This window comes from Cryptomeria japonica, chromosome 5, assembly GCF_030272615.1.
Source record: "Cryptomeria japonica chromosome 5, Sugi_1.0, whole genome shotgun sequence".
Lineage (NCBI taxonomy): Eukaryota > Viridiplantae > Streptophyta > Pinopsida > Cupressales > Cupressaceae > Cryptomeria > Cryptomeria japonica.
The window spans coordinates 379,111,101-379,128,538 of record NC_081409.1 but is presented as its reverse complement, the minus strand read 5'-3'; the positions used below and the strand labels follow the sequence as shown (position 1 = coordinate 379,128,538).

Here is a 17,438-nt window from a genome sequence, read left to right as displayed (position 1 = left end):
GCCACTTTGGGGTTGGAAGGTATCTTCTGTAAATATTTGAATTGACTTTACCAATCTTCACCATTTCAGCTGCAACCATCTTGAATTCAAATACGTATGAGAAATGCAACTAATAATTTTGTAATAGAAAAATAGAATTAGTAGAAAACTTTTATCGCATATTGTCTAGCACTTTGCCTCTGTCAATCTCTGAGTTATATCATTTATTTTGTACCATTTCTGCTCACCCCTGTTTCTACAATAAATTTGAGAATACATCTTTTGCATTGCTCTATTGTCTTATCTCTAGTTATTTGTGTCAATTTTGGAACCAAATATCTCTTTTGAGACAAAAATAATGCACATTGTTTACTCTTGTGTCACTGGTTCATTGTCTTAGTTGCTCCTCTTACTGTAAACATATACATTGCAATCCTCCCCTTTTTCTTTAACAACATTTATACCCTGAGACATCAATTCCTCTCTAATTTCGATAATTCAACAATGCCTTTATACTCTTTTGAACCCAAAAATTCAAGTAATTATTATTTGTAACCACACCTTTTCTCTCGCCATTGATTTAGTTTCTGCAATCATATTAGAACATCTGATTTTTTGAACATTTCAAAATTAGAATCATATAATTGTTGGATTTGAAGTAAATACTATGCTCATATCTTTGTATTTGAATTTGATTTTCATTTTTTTTTTCCATTACAAAAAAATACTCATTACAAAGTGATCTTTTTTTATGTTTTTCACTTGCATACTAACATTTCATTACAATGTTCTAATACTCAATGGTCTTTATTCGAAAAGCATTTAATGGAGTTTTAATTTGAGTTGATTGTTATCATTATTTTTTACAATGATAAATTCTCCAAGCAATTGGCTCTTTCTTATTCAAGCACATAGTCACACTTAAATGCACAACGCCACAATTTTTTTACCTTCTCTTTCCTTGCCATTATATCATCCATTGAGCATCATCAATTCCCTATGGAATATCAGTTTTTGTTAAATTATCACTACATCCATTATATCATCCGTTGAGCATCATCAATTCCTTATGGAATATCAATTTTGTTAAATTATCACTACATCAATTGTATCAAGTGTGAAATATTACCAAAATGAAACCATATTGAGCTATCACTTCCAATGATGTCTACAGTTAAATCAAGCGTGAATATGTGCAGTGTTCTCCAAAATTGACAGCACAACTGATAATAGAATATTCATTGCCTCATAAGATAATGACAAATGTTTTCATTTAAATCTACAAAACAAGCCATTTGCAAACAATTATGGAGATAGAAATTGTGAACATTCTCTCACTCACCATTGATGAATAGACTTAATCCCCTCCTTATCCTTTAGAGAAAGGCGTGGATTTCAAATCAGAATATTACAGCCACTTCAAAAATCATTGGTATCCATTTGTATTACATTGTGCAAGCTCATAATTCTCTATTCGATGTTAATCATAGCACTTTAATGCATAATCGATTTTCACTATATACTTGTAATGAACTTCCAACCATAAGCACAATGTTAACAACAAGGATCAAAACATAAAACCATAGAGATCATACGATAGACATTTCTTTCTATCAAAGCAATTACCAATATATACATCATGAGATTCAATAGCCTACAAAACACTTGGGTTCAATGTGCAATTCACTACACCTTCATATTAGCAGCCAACCTTAAACCACATACATTAAGCAAGTCACATCTTTTGCAGTCATTTTATCAAAAAATTGGCAAACCTATACCATGTTCCAAAGAATTTTTTCCATGCTTGCAAAGTGTCTCATCACAACAACTTTAAAAAGTTGTCTAGGATAGCCAACATACAAGGTGAATGATTATATATAAGTATAATTTTGTGTTGCTTGTGGTGAACAAATGTGCACAAACCAAAGACCATGGTAAGCGACTTACCTCAAGATTCTTCATAGAGTCAACAATGTTGATGAGAAAAATTGAGCAGAGTGCAAGAAAAATATTACAAAACCCTAACAAACCATCATTTCAATTTCAAGCTTCCCTAAATCTACCCACTTGAATTTGGATCATACCATTATGGCAACATTGCTAAATGGTGTTTCCTTTGTGCAGCCTAACACACCATTGAAGCTTGCAAATTACCACAACATCAAGGGAAAGTTCACCCCAGGCAGCATCTCTAATCTACATACTACTTTTGAATCAACTGAATCCTTAGTAGTCCATTAATCTTGTAGTATGATGAATTATAGTTCAGCTTTCAAAATTTAATTCAAATATTCATTGCAGATATCTGTTGCCCAAAATGTTCTAAGAGAATATGTAATGCCCCGCTAGGAAACCCCGAAGGGTGAAAGCTAAAACACTCAAACAGAGTGTAACTATTTTTTTTTTTAGAGTTATAGTTTTATAATAATAAGAGTGTTAATATTAAGTCACAACATTAAGATACTTTAGAGTTATCTAACGCTTAGATAACACAGCGGAAGACTAAACGAACCTAAGGAGTTTTCCCAACGTGATTACGTATCCTTACACCTAACTCAATTCATGACATTTGATCCAATTAAGTTGGATATCTTAATTACAAGTTAATACTTAAGACGTGGATATATTATGTTCATTGAATTGACATTTTAGAATTTACGAAGCCTTCATCTAATATGATTGGAGATGAGACTAACATGAGAATATTTACTCAATGAATTTTAAACGTAGGCAACTTAAGAAATTCTCCCTTTAAGGTTTAAATATGGTTAACTTGGTGAGCCATCCATTTTAGATACAGTGCAACTAATATATCAAGGTTCATTTATTTAGGTTTAAAAATAACCAACCAAATGAGATCATCCTCTATAGTTAAAATATGGCTAATAAGATGAAATTCATACATTACGGATTAAGATGTAAACAAACAAAATGAAGTTCATTCATTAGGGTTTAACCATAACCAACTATTAAATCATAGTTCATCTATAGAGGATAAAATGTAAATAACCAAATGAAGATCATCCAATAGGGTTAAGATATAGGTAACTTATTGAGTTCACTCATTTTAGTTAAAATAAAGTTAATATGAAGAAAAACATTTGCTAAGATTAAGATATAAACAACTAAATGAGTTCTCCCATTTTAGTTCAATTATAGCTATTATGATGAAGTTCATGTATTAAGGTTATAATGCGGATAACCTATTGAGTTCATCCAATTATACAACTAGTTTGGTGAGGATTATTTGTTTAGAATAAAACGTAATTAACTAAATGAATTCATCCAATTTAGTGAAATATAGCTAACATGACGATGTTCATTTACTAAGATAAAAAGGTAAATACCCAAATGAGGTTCATCCATTAGATTTCAATTTAGAAATTATGACAGTTAATCCAATATTTGTTATGCATTTATTACGTTCAAATTACAAGCTTTATGACAAGTTAATTCAATAATTGTAACCTAGTGAGTTTCTTTCCATGCTTACTTCTTTTCCTTACCAAAATAAATTCCATAATCATATTTACAATCTTTTATGACCCTAATTACTACATTTTAATAAGATGACTATATTTATGCATTCAAGAAATGACTTCATTAAATCCCCATTATACAATTACAAAATACAACCATACATGTTAGCTCTAAGTATGAAACATGAGGAACAAAAGCATCACATAACACATATATGATCTCGGAGTTCACCCCTAAAGGGCTACATCTTCGGGTCTGCTCAACTGCAAGACCCCTCTGGCAATTAATTAAGTTAGGATTACATAAGTTTCATGTCTTTTACATCTCTACCTTAAAGGCAAACACAACCACTATACAACGACCACTTCGGCCAATAATTACATAAATTTAAACTTGCCATATTTCTATTTTGTCTATATCTCAAACATGAAGAAGGGCATAACTACACCACTTATTTTACTAATGAGGATATCATTAATTTATCAATTTTCAAATCGATGCATTAGTAATTTTCCGATAATTCAATAGCATATCATTTGAGTTTTCAGAATCCCCAATGATAAATATCCCCTTTTTCCAATTACTCCTATACTTTAGAATTCCCTTTCTAAACTACCCATAAGACCCATATCATTTTAATCCAAAAATATTATATCCTTGGAAAATATAAATTTAAACATCACCGAGTAATAAATATGATTTATTTCAAAATCTCCAATAAAGAAAGTTATTCTATCTAGATTTATTTCCAAAAATCTCTAATATAAGAAAATCCTTCTATCTAGATTTATTTCCAAAAATCTCTAATATAAGAAAATCTTTCTATCTAGATTTATTTTAAAAATCTCCAATAAAAGAAAGTTATTTCTACCTAGATTTATTTCCACTTAAATATTAATCAATATATAATTATTAGTCCCTGGATAATAAAATATAAACATTAAACCAACTTAATAAATATATATATATATATATATATATAATTCTCATTAATATATATAAATAACAAATCGGATAAGTTACAGATTTTCAAATCTAAGTATTAATTAATATAAAATTATTAACCTCATTAATAGAATATATATTAATAATATTCAATATATATAAAAGAAATAAAATAAACTATTAAAATATTCAAAATAAATAAAGCACCAGAATTGTTTAATACCCAAAATAACTAAAAGAAAACTACAATAATTTTTTCATACACAGACATTTTATTATTATTTGTTTTTGTTTTTTTTTTGCCAGAATGCTCAAAGAAATAAAATGGGGAAGATTTTCTCAACAAGATCATGATTTCTCAAGGATAAGTTACAGATTTTCAAATCTAAATATTAATTAATATAAAATTATTAACCTCATTAATAAAATATATATTAATAATATTCAATATATATAAAATAAATAAAATAAACTATAAAAATATTCAAAATAAATAAAGCACCAGAACTATTTAATACCCAAAATAATTAAAAGAAAACTAAAATAATCTTTTCATACACAGTCACAGACATTTTATTATTATTTGTTTTTTTTTTGCCAGAATGCTCAAAGAAATAAAATGGGGAAGATTTTCTCAACAAGATCATGATTTCTCAAATACCCAAAAGGATTTAATCCCTCTTATCTATTTTTCTAAAAACAATCTTGACCCCAAAACAATCAATATTCTCAAACTAAAAACTTAAATCTTAAGAGCACTCATGGGTATTTTTTTTAAAAAAACAGCATTTCCATGAAGAACAACCAAAATACCATTTTTTTTATTTAAGCTAGAAATAAAAGGAGAAAACTGGGATCCTACCTCTTTAGCATTCCTGGTAAGATTCGAAGAAGAGCCCCCAATCTTGCAGCTGTAGAAATCCATCCTTGCAAAAATCCCCATTCTCCATCCCAATATTTTTCTTTTCCAAAAATTTTACAACGAAAAACTCTCCCCAAAAATATTTTCAAAACCTCGGTTAAATGAATCACACCTATGACCTAATTTCTAATTTCAAAATTCAAGCACTTTTAAAATTAAAAAGAAATAATAATTCTTTTCAACTATTAAATTAATTTAACTTGATTTTCAAATTAAAATGCTTCTCTCCTATTTAATTTTAATTTTGATTTCTCTATACTAATTAATCCAACATTTATATTTCGAACTATTGACAACGGTAAAATATTTTAATTAAATTAATTTCCAAAAATCAATCTTTCACACTATATCAAACTTTATAAATTAAAAATGATTTTCTTTAAATAATTAAAATTACCCTTTTTTTTTCCAAAATACAAAAGAGATTAAATTAATTATATTTCAAATAACTTTAAATATTTCTTTTTTCAAAACACATAAACTAGATTAAATTCATTATTTTTAAAATTAACCATTAAATTAAATTCGCTACAACATAAATAAAGCGATCTTTTTAATTAATGATTAATCACATAAAAGAAATCTATTTATTTTAAATTTCTCAATTTCTAATGCGTAAATCAACACATTAAATTGAATTAAATACTTAGGATAAAATACTTCATTTACCACACGCAAGGCATGCAAACCAAGAAAGTCCACCAATCACAAGACACGCAACCCAAACGACAAAAGAACCCTATAGACCACACACGATGCTCACCTGATCATGGCTTAGGCAAGACGAGAGTTTTATGACCACCTAATCCGAATTCTAAGGATGAAGGAGGTATACTCAACCCTGCGAATCTTGGTGGAGCTGAACCTCACCCTAGGCGATATAGTACCTACAATCTCCTGCAACCATGAGTCACATAAGCATACATATATATACATATCCAATGAAGTCGATATTTATAACAAGAATTAGGGAATAATTACATTTACACAAGAATCGATGCAAAAGCACAATAATAGGTATGCACAATTATTTATATTATCTAATCTACAATATTACATCGCGGTAAGTCAACCATTCAAGAATGCCACATAGGAAGTCAACTAAGGTCAAACGGGTTTTACAAGGCCGAGTAGGGTAGGGGCATTACAGAATAGACCCAAGCAATACATCATAAGAATTTGATTAGTTTGAAAACCAGATGTTGTAGACCAGAAAAAATATTTAAAATTGTTTAGAAAGAACATATGTTCTACATTTTTGTATTTTCACATGGAAATCTTATGTCACTATTTCAGATTGTATTTTCATTGATTGCAATAGTAATTTCTCTGTGGTGATTAAATCAAATTTTAGTAAAAAAGAAGTATTGTGATTTTTCTATCGTTTTTTAAATGAAACCATGTGGTATTGATTTATGAGATTATTCAAATCTTATGGTTCTGTTTAAAAACTGCATCATTGATTTTGATTTTAAAGATAAATGCAATGTTCATATCTACAACCTATTGCTCATATTTTTTAATCTTAGCAATTGTGTTTTGAAAGTCACTGCAAAAAATCCTTAACATTTAGGCAAACAAATGAAACCTAAGCAGTAAGCATTATTGATGTTCATATCTATAATATATTTTAGTTATTATGATATAGTCTCATAAGCACATGCTGCCACTGTCTCTCACTGCTAAGATCAAGCAATGGTAGAGACCTAATATACCAAATACCAAGCACCTCAACTCATTGCCTTCAAATTCACAACCTTACCTGCTATTTGTAGCAATGGGTAGGGACTCCAACTCTAACAGAGCTCTTGTTATTATTGTTTATCCCTTTCAAGTCTCCAGTACCAAGTGGCATTTTCCCCTATTTGTTTTTAGGCAAGATAGACTTGTAGAACTTAGTTGAGAGAAGTTTTGCACCTTTCATAAGAAATATGATATGGAATATGCACTTGAGGTATAGTCAACTTTCTTAGGTTATACGTGTTGTGCATAAAACCTTGAAATTTCATTGAGTAGTCCCAATCACATGGATGGAGAGAGAAATTGGTCACCTTCCAAATAATTATTTTCTAGCAGAGAACAAGAGTCTATATATTATTGAGAAAACCAAATCTTAACATTCTAAAATAATACTCCCCCATGAATGGGACTAGAAAGGTTGATCTTCCTATCAATCCAAGAGAAAATGTTGCATAGGAGAGCCCAAAAATTGGGTGGATGAAAATTAATTTTGACGAGGCTTGCCCAAGTGGTGTAGGATGTGTTGCGCGATATCAAACTGGCAAGATCCTTGGTGAAATGACTAAATTCCTTGGAGAGACGACAAATAATATAGTGGAGTCCAGGGCTGCACTTTTAGGCCTAAAGTGTGGCCTGGGATTGAAGGTTGATCACATTCATTTGGAGGGAGATTCACTCATAACAGTCAATGCGATTCAACAGAACTCTACCCCCTAATTGACAAATGGCTAAAACCATTTCATGAGCTCATCACCAAATTTGTGGATTTCAAAATCACACACCTACCGGGAGGGGTAACTCATTAGCTGATGAGGTTGCAAAAAAAGCGGTGGAATAAGCAAGTGGGCTTATTTAAATGTGCCTCGTCGCTGCAAAATCAAATGCTTTTGATACCTCTGACATCAGCTGCGAGGCTAGCCTCATATAATAATGACATGAAGGATTTGTGGGGATTGTATGAATGGGCAGCTTTGGACTGCACATGTTGTAGCACGACGAGCCTTGCATAATAACGCAAACTACTGAGGTAGATTTGCATGGAGTGATTTTCAATTAGAAGTTGAGGTGTCAACGAGAGAGATTCAACGCACCTAGGAATTATCCAATAGTAATGTGTATGAAATTACACTTCAGCATTTAATCCTTCTATCCTTAGATTTTGGCAGATTTGATGGGAATGAATTGGTGGTGTCGTGAGGCGAGTCTAGAGATGCATCAAGAATCAAGCGTGAAAGGACATTTCCAGGGTGGGCTTGCTTATTTAGCCTGGTGGTGATGGGGAATGACTCACTTTTCTAGGTTTGAGAAAGTTGCCTACCATCGACAAGTATGGACACTCCACTTCGCTTAGTTTCCAACCTGCGACAGATGCTTTTCTTAGGTGAAATAACTGAGCACCGTTTGAAAAGGATTTTTAAGGACAAATCACATACAAAGACATGGCGACACTTCTTGAAATAGAAGAATTTAAAGACATGGCAAAGGTGCTTTGTCAGAAGTTGATCAAAAAGCCAATTTTGAGTGAGTTGAAAGATGTCTTAGAAAATGTTTTTGATTACGTGATAAACAGGGTTTGAAAGGACCCAAAACTTTTTACAAATCAAACAAGGGATAGAACTTGACCGCTCAACAAAGAGGAGAGAGCCACAACAAAAAAAAAAAAAAATTGCCCCAAAAGACAGCAAGCAACCCAACCAAAGACGGGGCCAAAAAAATCAGCCCAAATAAACCAACTACAAGGGCCCTCAAAAGATTTACAACTGGCCTTGTGGGAACGAAGAGTCATATCCAAAGAAGGCTTGGACGTCTTTGAATGCTTCATGCTTCCCCTTAACAGTAATCCATCATTCTTCAACTTTAGCTGCCGCAACAGACCAATCCGAAGAGCCCAGCACCGATCTATCTAGATTGGAAGAAAGAGCATCAATAGAGGGAGCAACAACCATCACGAACACAAGACCACATCCAACAAATGGGCCAAAAGTTGTGTCAACACACGGTAAAGCAATCGGCGGGGTAAAAGACAGCAAACCATTTTCAGCAAAAGTGACAACGGTATCTGTATCACAGCATCTTTAATCACAAAAACATCCTTTGTGGCATCCGAAGAATCTTTCTTCGCCATTAAGGAATCTAAACCAGCCATAATAGAAACCCTAGCATCCAACGACTCTTTAGAGAGTCCAAAGATTTATTTACCGTGTAGTGCTGATATGATGCCCTCGACCACCATGAGGCCACAAGAATTTTCTTCTTGAGCCCACAATTCCCAACCGCGTGGCCGGTTTTAAAGCATCTACCACACTTGAAAGAAATACGTTCGTAATCCAAAATTTGGACCCAGCTGCCAAAAGAGGAATTAATGGCAATCTCAGCTAGTAGTCCCTTAAACACATCTAGCTCCACCAAAATGCGAACAAAAGTGGTATGATAAAGCTCAAAGGATTCCTTATCCACCAAAATAAAACTCCCAATAGCATCACCAATTTCCTCAAAGAGAGAATCAACCCACAAATGGAGAGGAAGGTAAAGAAGCCGAACCCAAATCGGAATTTTGTTGAACTTCTCAAAGAGGGGGTTATAATCAAAGTGCCATGATTTGCTCAAAAACGGCATAATATCTTTCTCATAGAAAAAACTTTCACACGGAATTTTTCTTCTATCTTTAGCATTCTCAAATTTAGCAACAAAGAAACCTTTAGCCATAAAGTATATTTGAACTGTACCAGAAATGAAAGGATACCAATGATAAGAGATCCATTTATGCAGCTTCGGGAGGCTGGCCAAATACCCTTGAATCTACAAATAGCACTATGCTCCGTAAAAACCATCACATTGTTCTCTATTTCCCGATCGGAATCCTTATTCACATTGACAAAGACAGCACAAGAGACAGGGATAAACCTTCCATCCCCTCTACAAAAATTAGAAAACGGAACCTGCAAAACCCTAGCAGCACCAAGGCAAGGGCCCCCAGCAGCCACCAACGCCCAGGAGGGACCTGCACGACCAGCATCAGCAGTGACCAGATCCGAGCCGTCAGGGAGAGCAGCTGCAGGGAAACGGGCGGGAGAAACAGGCAGGAGCATTTTTGTTGCCAACGATGTCTTAGAAAATGTTGACAAGGACAAGAAAATCATGTTGCCTAGGGTTTACTATGTAATAAGCTGCAGGGGCAGAGTACTGAAGAAGATGCCACTCGTCACCTCCGTAGAACCATCTGTCTTCCTGGGTAGAAAGAAATATATCTCCTGCAACATCATCTTTCCTTGAGAAGCTGATGAATCTAGTGACTAAGTAAAGGGGGATGAATTAAGTATATGCAAAATGAAGGTTTTTCGAGTGACTCAGAAAAGGAGGAACTTAGACCTTACATAAAGATGGAGGATGTGGACGCCAGAATAGAGGTCTTTTAGAAAGTTGAGCGTGCAGTGCATGCAGATTGCGCTCGCAACTGCCTGGTGAAGATGAAGGTAAAGCCCCAGAACTGTGGATTGAAAGTGTACCATGTTCGGTTTGTTGTTGACCAGTTTATGTAGTCTTTGTAAAGGTTTTACAGTTTCATTAGTTTAATATGGTTGGTTGTCTCCTTTTTGTGTTTTGGAGACCTTTTTGGATGGGTAGCTATGCTACGACTTTGAGGCATTTTGAGATATATTGGGATATGATAGTCTGGATAGTATCACATGAACAAGTACTGGTTTTTTGATAATCAATAGAAAGGTGCAGCCTCATAGTGCAGTTAATCGACCCAAAAAAAAACTCTAAAATAAATTCTAAAATTATAGTTATGATTTTACTCGTATACAAACCAAAACCTTGATGACACAATTGGTTATTTACTTGTGAATCCAGCATGCGTTAATCCTCACATTTGCAACCTAAATAAATAGTACTGATGAGCATACGCCTAAATAAATAGTACTGATGAGCATACGTAGGTACACGAACCAAAACCTTGATGAGACGATTGGTTAATTACTTGTGGATCCAGCATGCGTTAATCCTCACATTTGCAACCTAAATAAATAGTACTACTGATGAGCATACGTTTGTAGGTATACAGATAAATCCTGCTTTTGGGGGCAATGTTACACTGCATAGGAAATGAAAGAATTATCACAGGAAATAGTATTTTTCTGTAGCAATTTCACTTTTTCCAGTGACACTCAAACATATACGAGCTTTTAACTGAGATAGCTACAACCTATGCAATTAAACATGAACATCTTGTCATGCTACATGGGTGTTGCATAGAAGGAGATCGTCAAATTTTGGTGTAAGGATACCTGTAGAATAATAGCGTTTCAAATATCTTATTTGGTATAACTTTGATCTATAGAAATATTGTTGATTGTTTCCTTCTGAGATTCCACGGCGTTTGAAAAGAAGCAAAAACTGAAAGTATCAAAGAAAATATTTTGGTGTATATTTTAGTACTGTAACAGTTTTTCTATCAATTTCAGGTCATGTGATTCATCATCAAGATAATTTAAACATATTTGCCGATGTTATCATAAATGTAGATCATTGTGTGATCCAAAATATTAACGTAAAAGAATGTACACATTTTTTTCCATAGACTTTAAAAAATACACTCAAGGGGACATAGTCTAGTACTCTGACAGTAATCTTTGCCATAACGAGTACAAATCAAATTCAGATATATTTTAGCTGTCTTTTCAAATTTGTGATCTGAAACAAAACATCTGATATCTTTCTTAATTTTTGCTTTTAGAGTTGCATTATAAAGCTGTAGATTGAAAATGGAGATACAGATACTTTTGTAAACTATCTGATGTAGGCTGAAGGTGGCTTGACAAATTCAATGTGGTAAAAACAGAGCATTCAGCGGATGACGATATTAGAAAAACAGAGCTCTGCATAAATTTGCCTGACAAAATGATTGTTTTTTATATTTAGTACAAAATAAGGTAAAAGAGAAGATTAAACATGGTCTCAGACAGAAGACAAAATTGTCTCAATATTAGATCATTCCATTGATGACCTAAACAGAACACAAGATCTCCACAAGAATATCTTATGAAGCATTCTAGGTCAATCATACATACGCAAAGGACAAATGTTTTTGAGGAATGAAAAACATTAGTAATGATACTTAATTATGCTACAGAGATAGAAGTGGCATAAATGGAAGCTAAGCTGCTTTCACTTCATAAATGAGACGCATAATTTTTGTGTAGCATTTCTTGTAACTGCATCTTATTGTAATTCAGCAAGTCTCCAGAGAGGGTAAAACAATGACGTGCAGTTCTGTTTCTATATTACCTCTGTTGTTTTCCTAGAGGACAGAAGAACATTGGAGGGTTTGATATCCCTGTGCACCACACACGTCTTGGTACCATGATGCATATAATGAACTGCCTTCAATTCCTATGGCAGCTTAAAGCCGGCTTGCAAATCAGGACAGAGAGTCCTCTTTCTTATTTGCATGTTCCTAAAATATTACCAAGCATATAAATCTTTTTGGTAATGTAGAGAATAAATATGATATATTAATATGATCTTTTGTACCACCATAAAGATGGTATTGTAAATCTCCTCCAGAGATGAATTTGTAGACCAGAAACCTGTGACCTCCAGGGAACCCTACATTTCCTGGACTGTTAGTTTTTTCTAATGAGTGGCTCCCTAGACTGAAACCTCTGATGTTGCCATTGGCATAACCCAAAGGGTGGAATCGCAAAGCCTTGAAAATGCACAAAAAATGCAGCATATAAAATCCTGAAACCCTAACCAAAAACTATCAAGATTAATTTTCATTTATAGAAAATCCATGGAAGCCTTACTGAAATAAGAAAGAAACTTGGACAAGTCATGTTAGTTCGGGAGAGATCAAATCGCAGAAGATTAAAATTACTGTTCAAAATTATTGCAAAGCAGAAAAAGCATGAAAACCCAAAACCGACGAATGAAAAACACCCAAAATCTAACGATTGGGATGAAAACCATCATCTTGCATCCCTTTCAGAACTGTTTGCATCGCCAATGCCTTAAGTCAGGTGATCTATTTCACATAAGAAACACAAGTTCTCAATCAATAGCTAAGAAATGAAGCAATTACAGTTAAGTCTAAGGGAAATGAGATAATTGGTCAAATCAGTCCCATGTGTTAAACAATCTGAACACATTTACCATAGGGCATTTTCACAATACTCATCAACTCCAGGTTTCAGAATAAAAAAAGAAATTTACACCTTCAAGTTTAAATAAAACTAAATAAAAAGTGTAATCCCCACATTGGAAACAATGATCAAATAGTTCAAATTTGTAGTATTGTATAAAATTTAGCATCTACGGGACCAAATAAATATCTAAATTGTTCAAAGAATGCCAAGCAACCCCAAAATTTAAAAATAGCATTAACTAGCATCGTTAAGGTGATAACTGATAAATGACATAACAAAGCTCCTCTTCATGCAAATTAAAATAATCTTATCCAGAGCATTCCTGAAACAAAACCACATTTAAACTGCAACCCAATTTTCTCAAACCATTGCTCCATGAGGCACTTCCGCAATACACTGTATAAGCCTAAGAAACCTAGTAAGATCTGTTTAAAATTCAACCAAACATGAACAAAACTGAAATTGCTTTGTGAAAAACACAAATCCAATCACATAATGCTCAAGGTGCAGCAACTGCAATCCGACCAGCAACCTGATCAAGATCCCTTTGGCCGTTGGAAGTTATGCGTCTTCCACTGAAAATGAAAAACAAATTGACATGTCAAAACATTTGGGACCATTCAAAACATTTGGGACCATACAGAACAGCACATTCAAGGCACAAGCACAAATAAGCCCACTAAAGTAAAAACAAATGAAAGCACTCACCCATTAGCATCAATCTCAACAATGCCAATTTTTTCCAATTGCTGGAGTATGTGTCGAGCAATTGACCCACTGCTTTTACAAAAATGTGGTGGAGCCACACCATTCCTTCTACGGCCACCATATATCTTTCGGAAAGCCCCAACTCCAATTCCTTGGTTCAAATAGATTTTCCTTGCCATCGATGCTAACATTACGTAAAAAAAAATCAAATATGCTTAATTAGTAACTCCAAATTTAACCATGAAACAAATGTAACAGAAAACAGGTTAAAAGAAACATGATGAAATAAATTTGAAATAATAAAACTTAGGCCCTCAAAAAAGCTGAGCCTGGTGCATTTTTCAAAAAGCAGTATAATAAATTGTGGAAATGAAGTTTAAATGACCAGTGACTGGACTAAACTTCAGTGCAGGAGACAAGTGTCCAATATTTGAATGTATAAGCTGCAAAACAGCAATAATATGCAAGGCATGTTTACAGGAATACATCATGACAAAATTGAATGAGCTAGTTAATGCAATAAAATTCAAGAACTTTACAGAAATCCAATAATGGAACATAATACTAGAAGATTGTGGTATATCTTTCTAAGCAAGCCACATCCCAGCTGGTGTGCTTGTACAATACTACTTTTTACTTTGGCCCCAAAATCTAAGGGCTCATGGTTTGCATAGCTGTGTTAAATTTTGTTGGTTTCAATGTAATGATTAGTTACCATTAAGCCAGACATTTCCCTAATAGAATAATGTGTTGTATTTAAACATCAAATTTTGAATAATCACTTCTATTCATCCATCAAATTTGGATACTAAATTACTCTGTACCTTTTAATTCTGTAAGACCCAAAAAAAAACATTGATAAAACATTTAATTGCACATGTAATACTGCATTAAAGCAAATTACAAAAGACCGGCCCTCCAGCAAACAACAAGCATTCAAACTCACCTAGATTATTGAACATTGGATTTGATGAGAGCAAAACTTATGAACAGCATGACTTGATTAAATCATCAAGATTCAGGATTAATGAAGATATTCAAAATGGTTTACAAGGTGGAAAAACATAATTTAACTTATTCAATTCTAATTCAACCGGGAAACTAGGAACGCAAACTTGAACAGCATAAAATGTCATTAAAAAGACTAAAGTTGTTTAGTACAAACTAGTAATAATCTCCGCTAGTAATTTCACTTTTTCTAAGTCCAAAACATTGAATTTTGATTAGCTTAAATTTTATTATTTTATGGTTTTAATTTTAGTTTAAAACCAAGATCACCTGGATACAACAGACAAGGACCAGGAGGGGAATGCTATTGTTTAAAAAATGCAGGACAGGGGTCCTTGGAGATGACTACTTTCAATCAATTAATAACGGGTCAATGTTTATACACATACATAAAACCTTATTATTATTTCTGTTTGTACCATTACCTCTTATTGGAGTGATAAGAAAAAATATTTTTAAAAAAATTAAACAGTTACGCAAAAATGAAAAAGAAAATAAAAAAGTTTTTGGTGTCTTATTTTAGTTCTTTATAGTTTTAGTCAACCACGCATCAGCATTTTAGGAATTGCACAACACAATTAAAATGGCATATATGAGAAGTCTCTATAAGAACGTTACCACTTTTCAAGGGACTTGCTTCTAGTAGATGTATGGAGATGAGAAGGTAATGTACACAAATGTATCAACATTCTGTAAGACATGTCCCCTAGTTGGTGAACAGCTAGTTGTTACCAAAATCAATCACTCATATATGCCATTTTAATCTCCGCTAGTAATTTCACTTTTTCTAAGTCCAAAACATTGAATTTTGATTAGCTTAAATTTTATTATTTTATGGTTTTAATTTTAGTTTAAAACCAAGATCACCTGGATACAACAGACAAGGACCAGAAGGGGAATGCTATTATTTAAAAAATGCAGGACAGGGGTCCTTGGAGATGACTACTTTCAATCAATTAATAACGGGTCAATGTTTATACACACATAAAACCTTCTTATTATTTCTGTTTGTACCATTACCTCTTATTGGACTGATAAGAAAAAATATTTTAAAAAAAATTAAACATTTATGCAAAAATGAAAAAGAAAATAAAAAAGTTTTTGGTGTCTTATTTTAGTTCTTTATAGTTTTAATCAACCACGCATCAGCATTTTAGGAATTGCACAACACAATTAAAATGGCATATATGAGAAGTCTCTATAAGAACGTTACCACTTTTCAAGGGACTTGCTTCTAGTAGATGTATGGAGATGGAAAGGTAATGTACACAAATGTATCAACATTCTGTAAGACATGTCCCCTAGTTGGTGAACAGCTAGTTGTTACCAAAATCAATCACTGAGGGAATCCACATGGGAGCTTGATCAGTTCAATAGTTATGTGGACAGCAACTCTTCAAAACCAGGTCAAGTCCAGATCTAGTAATAGGCAGATCGAAAACCGCCTGTATCTTGTGAAGTATATTGCTAAAATTTTAAAGCAATCCTCTGGACCCCATTTGTCAAGGTAAGGCAACGTATCATGAGTAGTGAGAGGTTTCCTCAGAATAGTAAGATTTGGATAGCCTCTGCAAATTTATCAATACAGGCAGAGGAAAGGCGTTTAAGAAAAACCCATTACGTTCACATTTCACCTAGGAGAGTATTGAACTTTTAGTTCTGTCACTTCTTTGTTCGTATGTCTACAAACATGGGCAACTGCGTCTAAAACTTTGCAATCCGAAATATTCTTAAAAATCCTTAACTGATGCAAACACTAAAGATCAAATGAACTGTTTTACATGGAGAAAAGAAACACAGACTAAAGGCACAGCGCTGCAATCAAATTCCAACAAAAATACCTGCTCTAACATAGTACCAATCAGAATCATAGGGCGCAAGTTCCTTAAATGTGGCTGTCTTTACAATATCCGTCCAGTGTGCCAATTCAATCTGTAAATTTTCAGATCAATTTCCATCAACTAATCGACTTTCAGGACATTCGATTTGTTAAAACAAGAAATTAAGAAACCAACATTTTTTATTTTTTTTTCAAAATCGTTCAACTACCTTTCCGGATCGCTTGAGATGTGCAGCGTAGGTAGGAATAAACTCGTGAGGAGAAACATCTTTCACCGTGCAAGCTGTCGCCATGGCTGACCAGAACCTGCAATCCCTTAAAACGCAAACACAAAAGAGTCTAGAGAGAGAACAAGGGGGACAATGTAAGGTTATTTGCTTTGAGATTAGGGTTTTGTGCTAGTTTTCTATCTTTCTGAAACCCTAAAGATATTTTCCCTCTCGGAACCTTACGGTGAAGGAGCGGTCATGGTCATATGTTCGCTAGGGGCTAGAAGCGGTTTAGGGGATTTCCTTAATAGAGGAAATGTTTAGGTCTAATGATTTTAGTGATTATGTCCATAGAACAATATATATATTTTGAATAATACATTAGAGGGTGAAAAATATATTTTGAATAATATATTAGAGGGTGAAAAATAATAGTACATTTATTAGTGATAATT

At 33.3% G+C, this 17,438-nt stretch overlaps 1 protein-coding gene across 1 annotated transcript; it reads right to left on the bottom strand.

Annotated features, from left to right (window-relative positions):
- Positions 1 to 13,421: 13,421 nt before the first annotated feature.
- Positions 13,422 to 17,219, bottom strand: LOC131060461 (small ribosomal subunit protein eS19y). The gene is made up of 4 exons (XM_057993693.2): positions 16,984 to 17,219; positions 16,776 to 16,866; positions 13,927 to 14,110; positions 13,422 to 13,793 (listed from the first exon to the last, which is right to left on the bottom strand). Exons 1-4 carry the CDS (start codon positions 17,065 to 17,067, stop codon positions 13,718 to 13,720), a joined length of 435 nt encoding a protein of 144 aa, XP_057849676.1. The 5' UTR covers positions 17,068 to 17,219; the 3' UTR covers positions 13,422 to 13,717.
- Positions 17,220 to 17,438: the final 219 nt, after the last annotated feature.